Below are 19,831 nucleotides of genomic sequence, written 5' to 3'. Positions count from 1 at the left end.
AACAGCATTTCCGGGCTTGAAGCACTACTGTAAACCTAACAACGCCTGTGCGGCGGCACAGCAGGCGCGGTCTTAAGGATGTACTGAGCTGTACTGGAGGTGCTGTACTAAAAAGCAAAGGCCGTGGTAAGCCGCCTGTGACAGGTGATTTGTGCCTTTTGAGTTTCGCCTTGCAGACCAACTCCCTCTTTCAGAAGGAAAAAAGAATCTTCTCTGTCAAGCCAAACGTGGTCCCCGAAACACGGCAGACCCTGCCACAACCAACACAGGGAACAGCCCTCATGGCGTCATCCCCAAGGCACTTCGGCCTACACAGTTGGAGGGCGTTCAGGATCGCAACACAAATTTCACTCACTTTTATTCTCTCTGCAACGGCGGCGACTGACTGCTACCTCTGCACCTGAATGCTGGACCGATTTTGCTGCACACATCAGCTGAAATCTTCGATTGTCGCTCCGACGTTGGGTAGCATCAATGACGTTCTGCCCAAGTGTTCCTTGCTGAACAGCAGGCCTGCCAGGCTAGAGTAGTTCATCTCCCGTCAGCCCCAACCTCGCAAGAACCTTGCTCAGCGTCGTATTGTTCGAAAAGACTCGATCTCGAGATTCGTTGCAAGATTTCTGACGCCAAGCCCAAGCTTCTCGCAGTTATTGCCATAAATCAACTTGGGACCCGGGACCGTGGTACTACCGTTGACCAAACTGAACTCGAGGGCAAGGGTTGAGAACCTGTGGAGAACAGAAGAGTGAAAAAAGCAAGCATTTCCCAAGCCATGAACTGTAATCATCTCCCTTACCCCAGGAAATGGAAAGAGAAACAGTCAGTTCCAGGGGCCACCCACAGCTCGATCATGGCTTGCTTGCATGCAGTAATCCGTCTCGTGCAAGCCACAATTCCTGCTTGGCTCTGTTAGAGGGCCCCCTCTCCTAACCGATGTTGATTAAGCCCATGCTTCGTGGAGCTTGACGTGATGTGATCCGAGTGCTTCGGCCATCTCTTTTGTTTTAGTCAGTGGATAAAACAATAAACCCTATCGAATCCTGCCGGGGTCTTTCCCTCGTCCTCCAGATTGGAATATCAAATGTGTCCAGTGAGGCTTCGCGCGGTATGGCGGTATTGATTCAAGTAATTAATGTTCGACCCAGGATCCCTGCAGTGATCTGCAGTAAACCCATGACCTACCCATTTGCGTCCGAAAATTGGAGTAGAAAACAAGAGCCCCTCAGAACTGTTTGTCCGTCTGTAGGGTATCAGCTTAGGCGTCTAGCCTTGAGCCGCGAGTGATCCCGCTATAGAGTATGTCCCCGTCTTACTGCCAGGCTTATCATAATAAGTAATCCTCAAAGTCTCGTGTTCAGAAAGCGCATCGAGGCCTCGAGCCCGGTCTGTGATTATCGAGCGACAGAAGTCTTGGCAAAAGCATGGTGGCTCGAAGAGAGGATCCATTTCTCTGGGACCTAATTCTTCTGATATTGAATTCAATGCGGAATGCGTTGGGAGCTTGTGCTTGTAGAATGAAAGCCCCATATTGGTCCGTCAAACATGGTAGAACCGTTTTGGATCCAGCCAGACTGCCAAGACTATTGACTTTAGGTACTCTAGGCGTCTCTTCCGGCTGGGGCATAGGGAGCCCGAGGTGAACAGGTCAGGTTTCCCTGCCACTGGTCTCCATTCTTTCCTCAATAAGACTTCTCGTGTGGACGGAGCCCCTGGCGACTGGGCATCCATTGCCTGGATAGGTTCTGCTGAGTTGTTCGAGACTTTTGCTTCGTCTCAAAGACAACACCATGCGCCCGGGTGAAGGGAACCTCGAGCTCCACAAGTAAACTCGGATATCTAGATGGCCGATTTTCTTTTGAGGATCACAATGTCCGGGACCCTTGGGTTGATGAAGTGGTTGCTCGAAACCTTGAGACTTAGCCCTATCTTGCCTCTACCTCCTGTATGGTCTAGGAAGTTCATGTGCATTGCAGGCACACCAAATAATAATAGCATGCCTATATTACTGACGGGGATCAGTGGTGACCCTGGTCATGCATAGTAGATCCACAGCATGTCCCGGATACCGGACCCTGGTTCAGATTCATTCGCTGTCTACGATATGATAGGTACGGCGGCACAACGTCTCTTATCCGAGATACATTGCGCCGAGCAAGCTCAGCTGTGTATGTCTGTGTCTGTATCTGAATCTACGAATTGGCGCCCACTCTATTTGGTGGCGTTGTCCACGACAGCAGCAGTATGTAGGTAACTGTGGCAGCATGGTGGTGCTTGTTGTACGACATAACAATTCTCATGATATCTCGGGGTTCTCTTCTTTAACGGCCTCCACCAACTCCTCCATACCACCAACCGATGTTGGGCCACTCATGCCCTCTGGTGGCATGGCCCATCGGGGTAGAGGGCTGACATAAGACCAGCTACCTCCTGCGTCCTCATACCGGAGACTGTGGAGCCACAAGGACAGCTCATGACTGCCAGGGTCGGAGTACAAAGGTGTCTGGCATATCTCGCAAAGCTCACCGGTCAACTTCTCGGCCCTCTTTTCTTCATATTTATCCACCATGTTGTCATAGTAAGCAACAGCTTCGGCCACTTCGTCTTTGCCCATGCGAGACAGACGACTGACGATGTCCTCGTCTGTGTTTTGAGTGGCATCACCGTCGTTTTGTCCGAGATCCATGCCCCACACTCGTCGGTTGGCATAAATAGGGTCATTTTGGATAGGATGACCAAGATGCTGAAGGTGAACACGCAGCTGATGAGTGCGCCCCGTAACGGGAAGGCAGCGGACAATAGAATATCCCTTCTTGTTCACCCAAGGACGATGCGTTTCGTCTTGGAGCTGCTCAGGTGTCTTGGGCCGCTCGTCTACATCTTCATTTTCGTCTTCTGGGTAATATGCCAGTTTCTTGAATACAGTCCGCGCAGTCTTGCCGTTGGCGCGTACTCGATTGAGTCCAAGCTTGGGAGATATTTGTAAGATGGGTTGATCGCAGACGACCTCGCCATCAGGAAACTCACCCATCACCCGGGCAATGTATTCCTTTCTCACTGTGCGATCTTTGATCTTGATGCCCAAAGCCTCAGCTGCAACGGGATTCTTTGCAATAAACATGATGCCGCTTGTGAGGCGGTCCAGACGGTTGCAGAGATATGGCAAGAATGCTGGACCGCGGTCTGACTTCATGATCTCAACGACCGAGTTGAAGTTATATCGGCCAGCGGGGTGGACGGGAACACCGGCAGGCTTGTTAATAACAATCATGTCTTCGTCTTCGTGAATGATCTGCACAGGGTCCTCGGTAACCGGAGGCTCATGGCGGTGCAGGGTATGAGAAATGAGGTCACCATTTCGCAGAATATAATCGGGTCCGACCCGACGACCGTTGACAAAGATGCTCCCCCGTATCATGGACTGCCGATAGTACTCGACCGGCCGGTCCCTAAACTCAGATTCGTAGATCTCGAGAAGGGGTCTGTTGCGCCATCTCTCCTTACAGTGGGTGTTGTATGTGTAGTGGTATGGCAGTACCCGACGCAACCCATCACCGTCAAAGTGGTAGGGTCGGGGCCAGGGGTCTCCGACCGGTGTAATAAGGGGCTCATCTGTAGCCGAGACCTGGGGCGGATCCTGCTTCTTCTTTTGCTTGGTCTTTTTAGGAATTTGTTGTTTATTGTTATTGTTGGTGGTGGTGGATGTTGGTGGATCGGAGGCTGGTTGGCTGGGTGTGAGACTATTCTCGCCCTGGATATCGAGATCCTGGAAAGAATACATGAAGAATTGCTCATCCGAGGGTGACTCCTCAAGCTTTGGCGAGGACGAGGCCATAGCGAAGGGGCGTCTGTGACGAGGGGGTAGGGAAGAGGCTCTAGGCAAGGGCTTTGATCTACGTAGGTGTAAAGCGGACGAGTACGGGCCGAGGCGAAGAGAAGCAGCCCTCATTCCTCAGCTGCAGTTTCGCGGGAAATGCGGCGCTTTTTGCGGCGGCAGGCAACAAAAACAAGAAGCAAAGAGACAGGGCAAGAAAAAACAAAAAATAAAAAAAGACTCGACGTTGATTTGCGATCAACTTAGACGCAGGTAGGTTCTCTTGCGATGATGTGTAGACCCGGAAATAAGCGAGACTCCCTTGAGAAAGAATGTCTTATCTCGATTCTTCCTGCCTTGCCTTGCCTGGTTCCTGCCTCAATAGGTCATAGGTCAACCTGAATTGTGATGATATTGCACCTGTCCGTTACACACTTTCTGTGGGTTTGGATTTAGGTCAACGGCAGTAACGAGCGGTGGCATACGGCAAGAATGGGCCCTTGTCTATTTTGGGCAAGCAAGGCTTGGGCGGTCTGGGCGCTTCCAGTGGACCATCGGGCAGGCAGGTAGGCGGGCAAGCAGGACCCTGGGAGAGCACTGGAACCTAGAAGTGGCAGGCCTAGTAAAGCCGTGACTTGTCCGCTATGACAGATTCACAGATCCAATGGCATCAACTCTCCACCACTAGTATCAATGTCTGGGCGTTGCGTTACCTGGAACCTACTTTATCGTATGCACTGGCCTCTGGATGCTATTTAGGTCCCCTCATTCTTGGCCATCGTTTACTTCTGTCTGTTGGAATAAAAGTAACGCTCGGGTTGTCGGATACTCCAAACGATTTGGGCATCCGAGCTCTGCAAGTTAGAACTACTGGTCCCCGGGACTTGCAACTAAACCGTCCGCTAAAGACCTCTCCGGCGCCGGGCCTTCAAGCCTCCCCGCGATGCACCGGGCGAATCAAATCACTTCCGAGAATGGCATCAACTTAAACCTCGGCTTTGCCTTTTTTGGAAGTCGAGAACTCGTCCAAGTGAAACGTGAATTGATTGCTTTTTAGACTTCATTTTACTCCATTCATTCCCTTCTGTCTTGCGTCTGTCTAATATTTAGATCTTCAAAATCTCTCTGCGACCATGAACAAAAGATCCTGCCCAACGCAATTATACTAAACTACGTTGGGCTCCTAGATTCACTGCCTATCATTTCTCACAATCTTAAAGCCTTGGGCCGGGATCTAGATTCATCGTCTTTGTATCTAATAGCTTACGATCGTCACTTGTTTCACACTGATCGACCCGATAAACTTCACGCCTCTGCCCAAGCCAAGACCTGGGGCATGCCACATCTGAATAAAACATCGTCAATCGAGAACGTCAAACAGACATCACATTTACAGACGGAATGAGTACCAAGTCATCACCAGCGGAGCTTAAGACCCGCAAAAGACACGACTATCGTTTCTTTCTTGAGTATCGCACGCGATGGTGAGTTGAGGCTCTTTTGTTATCTTCCCACAATGCCAAGTCGCTTCCTTTGCTCCGGGTTACTGGACCATCTCGTCGTTGGACCATATTCTTGCCAAATACGGACCGCATGGCAGTAGCACTGCGACATGTACTGGCAAGGAGGAATGGAAGAAGGGCTGGGTATCTGTGCATTCATCTCAACAGACTAGTCCAACTAACTCCCTTGTCTGCCAACAGGAACGATAATGACATGTATGACCACATGAACAATTCAGTCTACAACTTTTTGTAAGTGATGATCTACTAGGGCCTGCAGCTCTCGGCCCAATCAAAATTAATTCGCATGCATCTTTATAGATTCGACTCCATCATCAACGCATACCTCATAGACAATTGCGGTCTCCATCCTCCATCAGCATCTCAGTTTGGCATGTGTGTACACACCCACACCGACTTCTTCTCATCCATTGCATACCCTGCCGTTGCTGAGCTTGCCTTGCGTGTGAACAAGCTTGGTCGATCTAGTGTCACATACGAGACTGCACTCTTTGAGAAGGGGGTGGATGAGGTCAAGGCGGTAGGGGAGTTTGTGCAGGTTTATGTCGACAGGGAGACGAACCGGCCACTCAAGGATGGTATGGCGCAGACACTGCGAGTGGAGCTTGAGAAATTGGTTGTTGTCAAGCCCAAGCTGTGAGTGTTGACACCAGCATAACCCTAAGTCTAGATGCCGCGCTTCATGCCCAAGTGCGGATCATCAAAGAAAACTACAGTGACCTCGCTTGTGGGTATAGTGGTTGATCGCTAGGTATTTCCGCATAGCCGTCCAGTACCTAAATTATAGTTTAGTTACCCCATTGACTGAAGCACTGACATGAGCCTGGTCTATGCTGCTGGATACTAGTTATATTCTGGATACAATTAATTCATATATGACTTGTGTTGTGTTCATCCTATTTCTACTATATTCTGTGTGTCTCACAACAATCTAACACAAGTATCATATTCCATCACATTCTTTCCTGATCGTCATACGTGCATCTTGCCTAAAACTGATGCTGATACTTCTTGGCTGCACCACCATCAGATCCGCTCTCAAACATCATCTCCAATAGTTCAAGATCAGCCAGTGCCTCCTCCACGCTCTGCCTCTTATCTGGCTTTCCATCGACCAACGCATTCGCCCAGGCCTCAATTTCCTCGTCTACACCGCTCGTCCTCTCAAAGTCCTTGACAACCTGCTCACCTTCCCACGGTGTTACAGTGACCTTGTCTCCGTCAACGACAACAGAGCCCTTTTCATAACCAAATTGGAATGCAGACGTGCTCATTTTTGTGCCGCACGACTGCTGATATGTGCCACTCACACCGCTCTTGAGCCGGATTACCGCATTAACCGTGTCGACGGGTGCAAGATGCGGCTGCACCTGCGAGGTGAAAGCTGACACGTCGGCTGCAGGTTCGTCGAACAGCTGCCTCATCGCCGCCACAAAGTGCACGCCACCATCGAGCAGGAAACCACCCTGAAACTGTGGCTTTGCGCGCCACGAAGTACCGTACCACTGGGAGTCCTCGCTCATAAAGAATAAAACGCGCACGCTAAAGTGCTGCAGCGCTCCAAGCTTGGCAGCCTCGTTGGCAGCGTACTCGAAGCAGGGCTTGTATCTAAAGTTCTCTGCGATGGAAAAGGTACCTTTGCCTTGCAGGCTGCGGTAGTACTCGATCAGCTTGTTAGCGTCGGCGACAGAGGGAGCGATGGGCTTCTCGGCAAGAACATGTTTGCCAGCAGCGAGTGCAGCCTGGATGTACTCGGGCTGGCTCGGGATAGGCAGGGCGATGATGACTGCGTCAATATCGTCTCGGGCCAACAGGTCGTTGAGAGACTTTCCGGAACCCGAATCGGCCGAGTAAAGTTCTGGGCCTGACCCTGACCCTGCAACGGTCCCGCGAGTGTCTAGGGCGGCCGTTTCCTGGGCTGACTTGAGGGAACGCGAGTAGATGGCCTTGAGATCAAGGTTGTTGGTCTTGACGATGGCAGGCTGGGGAAACAGAGCTGTTTAGCATTTGATGCATACGTAATTGGATAGATGATGGATTGCGCACCATGTGCGCCTGCTTCGCAAACAGGCCTCCGCCGATCAGTGCTACGCCGAGAGGAGCCATTATGTTATTTTTGAGGTTCTGTTTAGATGTAATAGGAAGCTATCAACATGTCGGCAGTTGTTTGAGAGAGAAAGTGTTGGAGGCGGGGGTTTCGTTTCCCCTCCATTCAGCGTCCATCATGACAGAGTCTCCACAGCATTCGCATATCCTGGTTGAGCATCTCATCTTGAATAGGCATGTCTGTGATGACTATTTCAAGGTCTTGTTTTCTCTTTATAATCTTAAATGCCATGAAATAGTTGGTAATATAGGCGAATTGCCCAGACTGGTTAGTTCTCGTCGGGTAGTGTCAAGTCATCCGGATCCTTGACAGATGTTCTGTCTTGGTCAACCTCTTCGCTGAAAGGCCTGATGAAATTAGAGTTTATATGCAATACAACATGACGGAGATAACTAGTTTCACTCACCGCCGTGATCCAGTTGACGTAATACGCTTGTGGGGGAGGATATGATATTATCCCACGCTGAAGTTTGAGAGTATCAAGTACAGTAGGTAGTACGGAAAGACCGAAACCGTCGTGCATACATGTACGTACACAGTAATCGAAACCACCAAAAGCAGACCTACAGGAAACTCTGACACTTTCAGGTGTGGCGGGGCGTGTGCATTGATTGCATCTTGTTTCCTACCAGGGAGGCAGGCAGGCCTTTTTCTTCTGCCTGTCCTTTTCCCTACCCCGGCACCAACACCAACACCTAAACCCCCAACACCAACCACCACCACCAACTGCCATGAAACCTACCCATATACAAATGCAAACTAATGGATCCCTACGTACAGATACAGCACCTCAAACCGTACGCCTGTAACCTGCACGGCACGCAACTACCGTCCGTTACCGCGATACGCTTAGATTGCCTATTCGGGTAGTCCTAAGCATAGCACTATCAGCCCTCTTCAGGTACGCGAACGCGCCTTGGCTTGTTCTTTTTTTCAGCTTTGACGTGACATGGTACATGGAGTATTATCGAGTGGCTTTTTGCTTTTCTTACACTTTCTCTGCAACAGAAACGTGTTGGTTTAAGCCAAGATACGGTTATTTCTCCTGATCTAATGTAGGTTGACGACACCACTCAACGACAGGACATCAACTGCACCCTTGTACTGTATGTACCATCATAGCCCTGTGAATTAAACCATGTCCATCATGACTTGTGACACCGCCTGCAATGTCATACCAACTCATCACTCCTTCAGTCTACGCACACCCACTCACTTATGCATCTCATTCTACAACACCCTGGATAGATAGATACGATACAGCACATCACCGTTACATCCCACCTCCATCTGATCCCCTGTAGATCATTTCCTGTGCCCCCACAAACTCAACCTACGTCTTTTTTCATCGCCTAAGGCGTCTGGATTCTATATTCGACTACTTATTTGTACAATCATCCGAGTTACGCTTTGACAGCAGCAACCAACTTCAGCTTTGCCAATATGACACATCTGAGAATTATGTTCTAGCGGTGTCGTTTCTCTGCTGCTATCATGCCATCATGCCTGATCGAATGGTTACACCCCAGTAACTAAGCCCTAGCTGGACCTCAAGTCCTGCTCCTCCAGAACCCCGTTCCAGGAACACTCATACATTATCTGCCTTAGCGTTCCGTAGTCCTAGCCTTTATGTCTAAGCGATGTTTTAGTTGCAGTTAGGCCCCCCGGCGCAGGTATGTGAGAGGTGACGGAAAACGGGTACTGTGGTCTTATAACAGAGTTCAGTGGACCAGGCGGCTCTGCAGGTTTTAGAACCGGTGGCATAGCGGACATGTTAGCCAGTGCCTACCAACTATGTCTCTCTAGATAGGTGCTAAGCATAGAAGCCCCATTAGCAATGTTCTAAGAGCTTCCCATGACGCCAGTTGACGCTCTTTAGTTTTGGTGGCGCGGCTCAGGAACGAGACTTCCGGATACTCGACTGTGGCGGCGCCAACTGTGGGTACAGAATGAGGTTTCTTAGTCTCTGAGAGATAATGATGCCACCAAAACATGAAACAACTGAAACTAAATCCAATTGCCTCTTTATAGGCATTCTAACGTGGTTCTAGTTAGTGTTTCCGTGTTGCGTGTGGTCATCCATCCTCGATCGCTCTACCCTATACTGGATATCCATATTGCCATATGTTACTAAATAACAAACTTCATGCCATCTGAACTGTTAAACTATAGTAGGGAGAACGAACTTATCTTGGTTCTGTTTGGAATGTCCCAAAGTAGAGACCCGGGCGGTTCATATGGAGCTGAAGTGATAAGTCTTGAGACACTACATAGAGTGAATGTCACGTACATATATCGCAAATGACTATGGGGTAACGTTGAAATCCGGGGATAACATGTCAGTTACACATCTAAAACAATATAGCAATGCCGAGCTCCATATATCGCTAGAACTTATCATGCAATATCTCATGGCTCCCACTCGTATGCCTAGAACTTGTTGTCTCATCACAAACAACCTCTCCGTCGTCAAGAGGCACCCAAGGCTCAGCATCCCCGAGTCTCTGCACCGTTAATCCCGAGTTCCCAGGGTCAGACATACCCGCCTCCATTTGCCTCCTGTAGGAAACCTTGCGTAGCCTCTCAGCTTCAGCAGGGGTAAGTCGCAGATACATCTCGGCGGCTATAACATGGACGAGAAGAGCAAGCCAGGCACTAGCTCCAAAAGCGCTGTTTAGTCTTGCAGCGATCGCGTCCGGTCGTTCGCCAGGGATCCCTTCGGTTATGACCCGCTGGTCTGGGGTTTCGCCCGTGTAGAAACCCACACAGCCTGGGTATAAGGCCTCGACAGCGGGCTTGTTGTGGTAGAACATGGAATCAAGGACAGCGCAAGGCGTCACAGTAGAATAAGGGTTTGCATGACTTGTGATTTGTGCCATTATAGCTGAAATGGCTCTCATGGTGATAATGTGACCGGCCTTTGGATGTGTCAGTCGGTCGCCCCTTTTGCATGCAACATTGACCCAGACACTTACAATTATCCAACCTCGCAACATCCATGCGCGGTGCTGCTCCAGCTGGAGTCTCTTGATGTTGATATATGCCAAGACCATGCACGCAACAAAAATGATGCTCGCAAAACCAGTAACAGTCTGCATCTCCAAAGTTCCTCCGAAGGCATACCGTGCAATCATAAATACCCCGATGATGCCGACAACCGAGAGAAGAAGAACTACATAGCCGTTGATCCGATGGACTAGGAGAGCTTGATGACGGATAGCAGGGATGAACTGGAGGACGACTAATACAGCGGCGGGAAGGATTCCAGCTAGGTGCATGATGATACCCGCCTTGCCGATCCCATGTCGGTAATAGTAGCACTCGCCAGGGACTGCTCCCCTTGAGCCGTATATCCGGCCGGTGGGTGGTTCACTAGGACACAAATGGCCATCAAAGTCGAGATATATAAAACGAGAGAGTGTAAATGCTAGGAAAGCTCCGCCGAAGAGGAGCCAAAGGACGAAGTTGTAACCTTTGGTGAAGCCCAAAATACGGGATATTCGCTGGAGACGTGTGGGAGAAGGTGACGCTTGAGCAGTGTTAGTAGTCATGTTTGTTATAGAGATATATGAATAAGAATGACTGGTTGTTATTCCAATCCATATGGGATACACACGCTCTACTATTTATGACCAGTCCTCCATAGTCATCGTGTGTCTATTTTGACATCACGGACAGATTCGCTAATCAGATTTCACTGTGAGCAGGCTGAATAGATTCCCAATCTACATCATTTCAATTAATGAAGATGGATTGACAACGCCATTGTGTGATGAGTTGGTGACAGTTATTCATATAGATGCATTACAATAGCGAGCCACCAAGCCACCGATACAAACGCAGATGTGTATCGAAGCTGTGAAGTCTCTAATTGGACGGCTGTGAACAAATTCAGCTTTCGTGTTGGCTCTATTGTGAAGCTTGTGCACCTTCGGTTGTGCAGCCAAACCAACAGCATATGATTGCTTGGCAAGGGGAATACCAGAGGTGGTTGATGGATGATCAAGACATTCTGTCTAAAAGCTTGTGTGATTCGCTACCAACAAAGAAGAGTGATGCAGCAAGGCTGAACAGAGTCTCAGTACCAGATGAAAGCATAGGTCTATCTGTGAATCACTGGTAGTACAGAGAGCAATTCATTGGGACTAATCAGAAGATATTGTATCAAAATTGGCGACTCAAGATCAAATCGGACGAAATATTATAAGTGAGTGCGGCGGGCAAACCGTTTATAGATGCACAGGTTTTGACGTCAGCGAATGGTAGAGCCAATGATTTGGGAATCACATCCAATTAGACGTCAATCAAGCCTAGAATATGAGAAAGATTATATCAATGGCTTGGAATAAACGGCAGAAGCTGTCTCAGGTTTCTACAGTTCCACTATCTGAAGATAACAACGACCGTCGTCATTACTGCAAGCGAGATTTGCACAAAGGTAGCTCATAATAGAACAAGCTCGATTAATGTCGTGATTATTGTGTCTATATTTGACATCATTGCGTGTCTGTTTCCTCAGTCTATGCAAACTATTGGCAACGCATGCATTATCATATCGAGATTAAGGGTTGCCTCAAGACATCTGGTCGAGCTGAGGTCACTCAGTCCGTATATGTGCTTGCTATGAAACAGACTTACATCGCCTGAGTGGATTGTTTGGTATCAAACACAAGTCGAAGAATTGGGTATGATAGAAGCCCCTGTTGTAGCAAAAGCCGGACATCCAGATTCATCGCTGACCTGTCCCGTAGCTAGGTATCTGACACTGATACCTTCGGGCGGCGCGAACTCAGCCTCAGATTGAGAATCAAAGAACCAAGAACTGAAAGTGTCAAGTTCGGTTGATGGATTTCAGTATCATTTGCGTGCAGCGTGGGCTTTGCGAATCTGGCGACGGACCCAGGAGCTAATGCCACCAGGAGGACGGTAATTTGCTGTTCTCGGTGTTCAATGTCATGAATGACATTCGTTTGAGTATAACCCCCTATCAGGAGGACTGCTGTATGCTGATGTATGCGAAGCATACCCTCGACGAGGGGCAAGATATCGCTTTATTGCCGTATTCATTGGAAAACCTTATCCGCAAGAAACTGGTCAACACGCCGCTTCCGACCTTGAGAACCAGTTTCGGAAAGACTTATCTCTTTGGAGACGTCATTCAAAGCCTGTTCTGGAAGCGCATGGACACGACCACCGACTCTGGCCAGCAAGAAGCGCATCTTCTCCAGCTCCTTTTCGACAGGACCATTTCGAGTGAGGAGGTTTTCTTGGATACCAGCACCGTCATCGGTCATTTGTAGTGGCTCGACGATAGTTTTCAGATGCTTCAGGCGTGCTACTTGTTCTCTTAATTGCTTGCGCTGGTCGTTTAGTTCAGTAAGTCGAGCAACGGCTTCTGCATACCGCTTGACTTCCTCGGGATGGTCATTGACATCCTTTTCTATATGCCAAGAAGCCGGCAATGCCTCAATGGCGTCCTTATCGGCTGAATAAGGTTAATTTCGAGGTCCGAAGTTTACAGGAGAAAAAAACTAACAGAGGTCAAGCCCTCTGCCGATACCACCTTCGGTATCAGCTGGGCCTCCTACTTTACGCTCAGCATCCTGGACGAAGACGTTGTCAATCTGCTCAGCGATATTCCGACTAGCCTGTGGGGCGTATACGCGACGACAGTGCTGCTGGATAGTGTGATTCAGGTTAAACAGAACATCTCGAACAACGCGCTCAGTGAGAGGCTCATCGGACGCGTCGTTGGTGGCTTGCCATGAGCGAGATGGAGCAAGAGGTTGGGCGAGAAGAGTTGTTTGGTTGGCGAGGAATGTTTGTTTCAACGCCGGAATTGTTGGTGCAGATGCGCGTGCAGACATTATGAGAATCCTTTTACTAGGTTCCTATTTGAGGTAGTTGTTTTGCGAATCGTGATATTCGATGTTGGTGTTGATGATGTTTGTTGAACCACGTGTGATTAAAGTTGCAGAAGCAGGTCCGCTACAGGGGTCATCCGCTAAGAGGAGCTAAATTTGGCGAATGAGATGCCTGGAGTCCCTGTAGTTTGCTGACCTACCATTTGCCTCACGATAAGTTTAAGAGCACCTCTTTAAGTGTTTTGCTAGGTTGTGTAGACAGAACAATGGCCATTCCTCTCCCAAATCTTGATGCTGCAATTAGATCAGAACCATCTAGCCCATCATTGTGGTTGCCAGCTGCAACATGGAATCTAATAGCCTATTCTCATAGCCACGCCAAGACCCAGCCCAAGTATGACAATTCGGAATCTCGAGTCTTCAGTTACCCGCCTGTCCTGCTACAAAAGGAAGTATTTTGATGTTACTAGCGTAGCAAGATAACGGGAATGGAGTTGTCGTGTTGGAATCTGCTCCTTTCGCTCTCGCTTATACAGTACCGCGAGTACGAGCAATAATCCAGTCCCTTGTTCACCAACACTCACCCAACTGCCACTTCGACACATACCATGGCAGCAACAAACCCCTATACTCCGTTTTGTACGCCCGTACAATTCATCTCGTTGTTTTCAGCTCGTGATAGGCTAACTGAAGCGACGTGGAGCGGAACGATGCCGCTACTATACAGGGGAAGCATCGCACTACATCAGCACAAGCGCATAGTCAAGTTGGTTGTATGCGAATCCGAAGCGAGGGCGCATGAATATTGAAGCACTAACTTTTCAGCCTTCGGGAAAGGCCATGTTTGCCAATTATCAGAATGTCCATGTGAGCGGATGTTTCGGGGCGTCTTTCTCTTTATTTGGTGTTGTATTATGGGCTTTCTAGCGTAAGAATCCGGTTTCATTTTCTATAGTAGCGTCATTGACTTTTGACAAGACTAAAAGTAATAAATCACGACAACTTTTTTGCATTTATTTATAAGTTTACGATCCATAGTGAAAAAGAAAGCAACCTATGATACCCCAGAATCTCCAACGGTTCTAATTTCGCTTTTGTTTCTTGGGTTACTGGCTACTGTGAAGTATTGGTCCGTCCATATCCTTTACCACTAATTCATCATCAGTTTGCTTCACCACCAACACTGCCGAGCAACTGCCAAATAAAGTACACTATGTTTGCATAAAACCAACAAATCCTGGCCCCTTTCAATACACGAACAGGCTCTCCATTTGTACTTTACCTCATGGGAATGTCACGGACAGATGGTCTTTGCCCTTTTACATTTGTCCCCTAACAACCATACCTCATCAAGTCAAGCAAACCAAAACTCCCACAAGAATTTGCCTTCAAGCCATACCATAACCTGAAGGTCTACCGTTGCGATGGCGCTCAACGGTCCTGGCGTTTACCACCGCACTCGAGAGCACGAAGCAGAAGACGCCTCAAGCATCACAAAAAACTTCCTTGCCGAATCATGGAGATCATGGCCCAATGAAGCTGCCGTATGTCAATTCTAATTACAAAAATGGATAAAAAACTAACAGGTTTAGTTTGATCGTCTTGAGGAACATCAAGGTCCTCTACGCCTCACCCTCAAAGGCTCCATCCCCTCCTGGGCCGCTGGTACACTCTACCGTACCGGCCCAGGCCAAAGCCGTGTAGAAGACACAGCTCGCGGAACACATTTCACAACACACTGGTTTGATGGGTTCGCCCAGACACATCGCTTTGACATTGTCCCCTCTCAAGATGGCGAGACGCAAGTGTGGTACTCGTCAAAACGGCAGTCAGATGAATGGGTCGCCGATGTCAAGAAGAAAGGATGGCGGTCGGGCATGACTTTTGGACAAAAGGCCGATCCTTGTGTTGGAATCTTTGCAAAAGTCATGACTATATTTGAACCAAAGCTGGGAAACCACAATGTTGCCCTTTTGGCTAACATCCCTGGTGTGCTGGATGACGAGAAAGAGGTGGACGAGAAAGCAAATGCTGTCATTGGCCCTCTTGGACATCGCGTGAACAATCTTTTCGTTGCAACAGATTATTCTGGAATGCGTCGAATCGACCCATCTACCCTCGAACCTCTGGGCGAGACCACGCAGGGTCATCTTCACCCTTCTCTTAGCGGCCCCTGTTCATGCGCCCACGCCCAGCGCGATCCCGTCTCAGGAGACCTATTCAACTTCAACCTCGCCTTTGGCCGTATCCCTACCTATCGAATCTTTCGAGTCGATGCTGCCTCAGGAGAGACTGAGATTCTTGCCACAATCTCTGATGTCAATGCTCCTCCCGCGTATATGCACAGTTTCTTCCTCAGCGAAAACTATGTCATTTTGTGCATACCTGCATCGCAATTTGCATGGAGAGGACTCAAGACACAATGGGAGGGTAACATTATCGATTCAATGAAACCGTTCGACAAAAACAGAGATTGCAAGTGGCTCGTGGTTGACCGGCGATATGGAAAGGGGCTTGTGGCAACTTTTTCAACACCAGCCGCGTTCTTCTTCCACAGCATCAACGCATTCGAAGAAAAGGTCAAAGATGAACGCGGTAATGAGCGCACGAAGCTCTTTGTTGATCTTGCCAAGTATGACAACATGGATATCATCAAGGGTTTCTACTACGATGTTATCATGGACCGCAATGACGCTGCTAAGAAATACTGGTTCGAGAATGAGCGCTACAAGAACTGCGCACCAACACTTACAAGATATTCTTTCACCTTGCCTCTAGTTCCTACGCCTGATATGTCTTTTGCATCCAAAGGAGAACAAACCCTCGCCATTCTCAGCCCACATACAGGCGAGCTTCCTTCCATACACCCCATGCGCGTTGGCAAACCCTACCGTTATGTCTACAGCGCTGCATTGCGTGGTATGTCAACGATAGTGGATTCGCTAGTCAAAACAGATCTGAAGACAGGCGATGCGCTGCTATGGTCGGGACCCCGAGGCCACACGCCTGGAGAGCCAGTCTTTGTTCCCAGACCGGGAGCAGAGGACGAGGATGATGGAGTGATTTTTAGTTTGATCGCTGATGGAGGCGCCGAAACAGCGTATATCGTGTGCTTGGACGGCAAGACGATGGAAGAAATGGGAAGGGCAGAAGCTGATTTCGCCATTGGACAGGGATTCCATGGCATTCATATACCCGTTGCTTAGAGGTTTACACGGATTGTTATATAGACATGATGCTACGGGGAGCAAGTTGACCCAGTGTTTGAGAATTAATAGAGCATAATAGAATACGCAGTTCACTGATAAATAGCATGCTACAAGCTTGGAGGCGACCACAAGCCATGGCGCTGTTATGATCATCACTCAAACCCCACAAATGCCCATTCCCTTGAACCGAACGGTTGGAACCGATTCCATTTCAATTAACGAGTAGCCAACTACCCCGCGAAATGCAACGTGGTGGAGGCTCTTTTTTCCTTTTTATCTTTCGATTTTGGTGGAAAATGGCCTGATGCTGACGCGCTATCTCGGATTGAAACAGATCTGGACCTTGCATGAGTCGCGGCTAGATCGTTTTCCGTGTAAGTGATGTGCATATAATCGATTGACTACTGAATACCCTTGCATCTTTAATATTTATGTTGGTAATTACACATTCGTCGTTGAGACATGATCGTCTCTGCCCAGAATATAATTTCCACTGCCAAGAGCGCATGCAGTATCTTGTTGAATGAGCATCTCGAATTAGTGAGAACTGTACGTTGGAAGGAATTGAAAGACGCCGATTAATTATGGTTAAAGCTGACATGTGACGGCTTCAATATTCCGCCGGACTCATTATGCCGTCTCTGACAGTGAGACTGTCTGTGGCTTATGCATGCAATTGTGATGTGAGACTGCCATATCAATATCATGCAAATTTGGGATTCCTCGGTAGAATGGCACAAGACAACGTACGGGATTGGCATTCCTATCCGATGAATCCAAAATCAGTACCAAACGATCATGAGAATATGCTTCAAACGTTTGGCATTCATGCTTTGTAGCTAATTGTTACAGTTCATCTCATTCTACACAGGCCTTGCCATCCCCAGTAAGCCCAATCAAAAACCCCTACGGTTCAGGCAGAAAAGAAAAGCAAAATAGAACCCCATACTCCTAAAGAATTGTTCCCGTTGAATGTCGAGGATGAGGAAAAGGAGTGAATAGACGGTAGCGTTCCATTCATTAGACAGTCTCACCTCCAAAGATGCCATCCCGTTGATAATTTCGAGATGCTTCTTCTTCTTCCATCCTGCCTCAAAGAGGGTATCATTTTCCTAATTTCCCAATCGTTTGTGACATGGCGTAATGGCCATGAGTGATTTTTGTTGGTTTTATTTTATGTGTGGTAAGATTTTATGACGCAAACTTGACATTTAAGCAGTGGCGGCAGCGGGAGCATCGGCCTCGGGGAGCTTCATGCCAGTACCGCTGAGGTTGCTGACCTTGGCGTTGGGGTTCTTGGTGTAGTAGTCGGAGATGGCTGACTTGATGGCATCCTCAGCCAACATGGAGCAGTGAACTATATTGAAGTCAGTTTGAGTGTCAATGTAATATGCTGCATGATGTGATAACGTACGCTTAACGGGAGGCAAGCAGAGCTCCTTGGCAATCTCGGTGTTCTTGACCTTGCCGGCATCATCGAGGCTCATGCCACGGACAAGCTCGGTAAGATAACTGCTGGAAGCAATGGCGGAACCACATCCGAATGTCTTGAACTTGACCTCGGAGATCTTTTGGGTTTCAGGGTCGACGCGAATCTGAAGCTTCATGACATCGCCACAGGCGGGAGCACCGACAAGACCGGTACCGACATCAGCATCCTTCTTGTTCATGGAGCCAACATTTCGGGGTCGCGAGTAGTGGTCGAGGACCTTCTCGTGGTAAGAGCGCGAGGAGTTGACGGCAACGGCGGGGGCGATCTGTCGGGTAGCAGGGAGAATGGTAGGGCGAGCAAGAGGAGCAGCGATGGCAGCTCTTCGGGAGACGGCACGGATTCCTCGAGCGAACATTGTGAATATGTGAATATGTGAGTTGTGGTGGTTGATATGTCGAAGTTCGGTGTAATGTAACTATTGTGTTTTCTGTGTTGGTTGTAGGTGATGATGATGCGAGATCAGAGTTGAGTTGCTGGGAGGCGAAAAGCGATGACGGAGTTGGAGGAAATGGAATTGAATCTGAAAAAAGATGTTACTTTCGTTTTTGCGGGCGGGACTTTGACTTGAGGAGAATGGCGATTTCGGGCCATGCTCACGGTGGTGTGGGTCTGACACAGGCCAATCAGTAAGCTTTGATTGCTCGGCCATTACGTTTTTATTAGCTCGGTACTCCTCGGAGAAGAAAGACACAGATTTGCCCCACTTGTCGATATCATTGAATGATGTATACCTCAGTAACTGATGTATTGTCTACTATTAATTCCCCGTAACTTTCACTACTTTTTTATTTATTTAATGCCTTTAACTATTAGTCAATCATCCCTTTGTTCAATGATGGAAAAGTCTGGATTGTCTCTGTCGATGAGGAGAAACACAGCTTGGACTAGGGGACCAAAAACTAGTCTCCATCTGATAAGATGCATGCATTACTAATCGGGCCATGACATGCCGAGGCGAATCACCTTCGTCATTCATTTACACTTAGACACTTCAGGCGGACCATCGGTATTCAACTCCGTTAACTACTGTCGTCTAACAGCGCTGATCGATCGCTGACTGGCCAAATAAAATGACAGCGATAGTTAATAACGGCTGCTCAAGCCAAAGGAATTCGGGTACGGACTATGCCCGGCGACATCGGCCTTGGTATCCCGGCGGCTTTCTCCATCTGATAAGCTAAAGCCCGAGATTGATAACGTACATCCTCCGTGCACAATCCGTGGGGTGATTACTTTGACCAGGTCAACGATCCATAAAAAAAAGCATCAAATTGTCAATAAAAGCTCCTGACATGTCACTCCAACGTAATACTACCAAGTTCCCGAGTAGTCGGGCTGTCGTGATTGGGAATCTCGGCATGATAATTCCCCGCTCGCTCTTTACGCGGAGTCGGGGATACGGCCCCGGGCATTTGACACTTTACATCAGGAGAGAAGTCACATACCTAGAGTACCTAACCTGCACTAACACTAAGAATACTCAAAGGAACTATCAATCACACGCCATATCAGGTCAAGACATTTGCCTTCCTGTACTCCCCTGCCCCCCTGTACAATCTTGATCCAACAAAACATCCGTCAATTGAGTCAATAATGGTAGCCGTCTTGTAAATCTGTCAACTCCGCGGAGAAAGAGACCAACTCCAAACTCGACAATCACTAATGCAAGATCATGCTGATGATACTCCCACATTTCTAAATCAAGTTGTAGTTGCTTTTGGATCGTCTCCTTCCATGAAGTAGCAAGGGGCTTTGGGATCTCAGAACTTGTAGCATTCTGTTTCTCTGTCAGTGTACGCAGGCATTGGAATAGATCACTCTTTTG

The 19,831-nt window shown here is 48.4% G+C and overlaps 7 protein-coding genes across 7 annotated transcripts; 2 read left to right on the top strand and 5 right to left on the bottom strand.

Annotated features, from left to right (window-relative positions):
- Positions 1-2,293: 2,293 nt before the first annotated feature.
- FGSG_02630 (uncharacterized protein) lies at positions 2,294-3,832 on the bottom strand (the record flags this gene model as incomplete). The annotated part of the gene is made up of 1 exon (XM_011320274.1): positions 2,294-3,832. The coding sequence occupies one exon, from the start codon at positions 3,830-3,832 to the stop codon at positions 2,294-2,296; it is 1,539 nt and encodes a 512-aa protein (XP_011318576.1).
- Positions 3,833-5,212: 1,380 nt separating this feature from the next.
- FGSG_02629 (uncharacterized protein) lies at positions 5,213-6,142 on the top strand (the record flags this gene model as incomplete). Its single annotated transcript, XM_011320273.1, has 4 exons — positions 5,213-5,295; positions 5,515-5,565; positions 5,635-5,970; positions 6,127-6,142. 4 exons carry the CDS (start codon positions 5,213-5,215, stop codon positions 6,140-6,142), a joined length of 486 nt encoding a protein of 161 aa, XP_011318575.1.
- A 52-nt stretch (positions 6,143-6,194) lies between these two features.
- On the bottom strand, positions 6,195-7,557 carry FGSG_02628 (uncharacterized protein; the record flags this gene model as incomplete). The annotated part of the gene is made up of 2 exons (XM_011320272.1): positions 6,195-7,330; positions 7,488-7,557. The coding sequence occupies 2 exons, from the start codon at positions 7,555-7,557 to the stop codon at positions 6,324-6,326; spliced, it is 1,077 nt and encodes a 358-aa protein (XP_011318574.1). The 3' UTR covers positions 6,195-6,323.
- A 2,070-nt stretch (positions 7,558-9,627) lies between these two features.
- FGSG_02627 (uncharacterized protein) lies at positions 9,628-10,992 on the bottom strand (the record flags this gene model as incomplete). The annotated part of the gene is made up of 3 exons (XM_011320271.1): positions 9,628-9,698; positions 9,984-10,359; positions 10,417-10,992. The coding sequence occupies 3 exons, from the start codon at positions 10,990-10,992 to the stop codon at positions 9,628-9,630; spliced, it is 1,023 nt and encodes a 340-aa protein (XP_011318573.1).
- A 1,512-nt stretch (positions 10,993-12,504) lies between these two features.
- On the bottom strand, positions 12,505-13,308 carry FGSG_02626 (uncharacterized protein; the record flags this gene model as incomplete). Its single annotated transcript, XM_011320270.1, has 2 exons — positions 12,505-12,926; positions 12,978-13,308. 2 exons carry the CDS (start codon positions 13,306-13,308, stop codon positions 12,505-12,507), a joined length of 753 nt encoding a protein of 250 aa, XP_011318572.1.
- A 1,421-nt stretch (positions 13,309-14,729) lies between these two features.
- On the top strand, positions 14,730-16,511 carry FGSG_02625 (uncharacterized protein; the record flags this gene model as incomplete). The annotated part of the gene is made up of 2 exons (XM_011320269.1): positions 14,730-14,849; positions 14,898-16,511. The coding sequence occupies 2 exons, from the start codon at positions 14,730-14,732 to the stop codon at positions 16,509-16,511; spliced, it is 1,734 nt and encodes a 577-aa protein (XP_011318571.1).
- An 817-nt stretch (positions 16,512-17,328) lies between these two features.
- On the bottom strand, positions 17,329-18,493 carry FGSG_02624 (iron sulfur cluster assembly protein 1). The gene is made up of 2 exons (XM_011320268.1): positions 17,929-18,493; positions 17,329-17,871 (listed from the first exon to the last, which is right to left on the bottom strand). Exons 1-2 carry the CDS (start codon positions 18,359-18,361, stop codon positions 17,726-17,728), a joined length of 579 nt encoding a protein of 192 aa, XP_011318570.1. The 5' UTR covers positions 18,362-18,493; the 3' UTR covers positions 17,329-17,725.
- Positions 18,494-19,831: the final 1,338 nt, after the last annotated feature.

Source organism: Fusarium graminearum, chromosome 1, assembly GCF_000240135.3.
Source record: "Fusarium graminearum PH-1 chromosome 1, whole genome shotgun sequence".
Classification (NCBI taxonomy): domain Eukaryota; kingdom Fungi; phylum Ascomycota; class Sordariomycetes; order Hypocreales; family Nectriaceae; genus Fusarium; species Fusarium graminearum.
Note: the sequence above shows the minus strand (reverse complement) of the source record. Positions and strands in the feature narration are given on the sequence as shown.

What these genes read in the sequence shown, in the direction of transcription:
- FGSG_02624 (XM_011320268.1), bottom strand. Translation starts at nt 18,361, where the DNA reads ATGTTCGCTCGAGGAATCCGTGCCGTCTCCCGAAGAGCTGCCATCGCT. An exon ending in CTGCTTGCCTCCCGTTAAGC is followed by an intron (nt 17,872 to 17,928) that starts GTACGTTATCAC and finishes ACTTCAATATAG; the next exon opens with TTCACTGCTCCATGTTGGCT.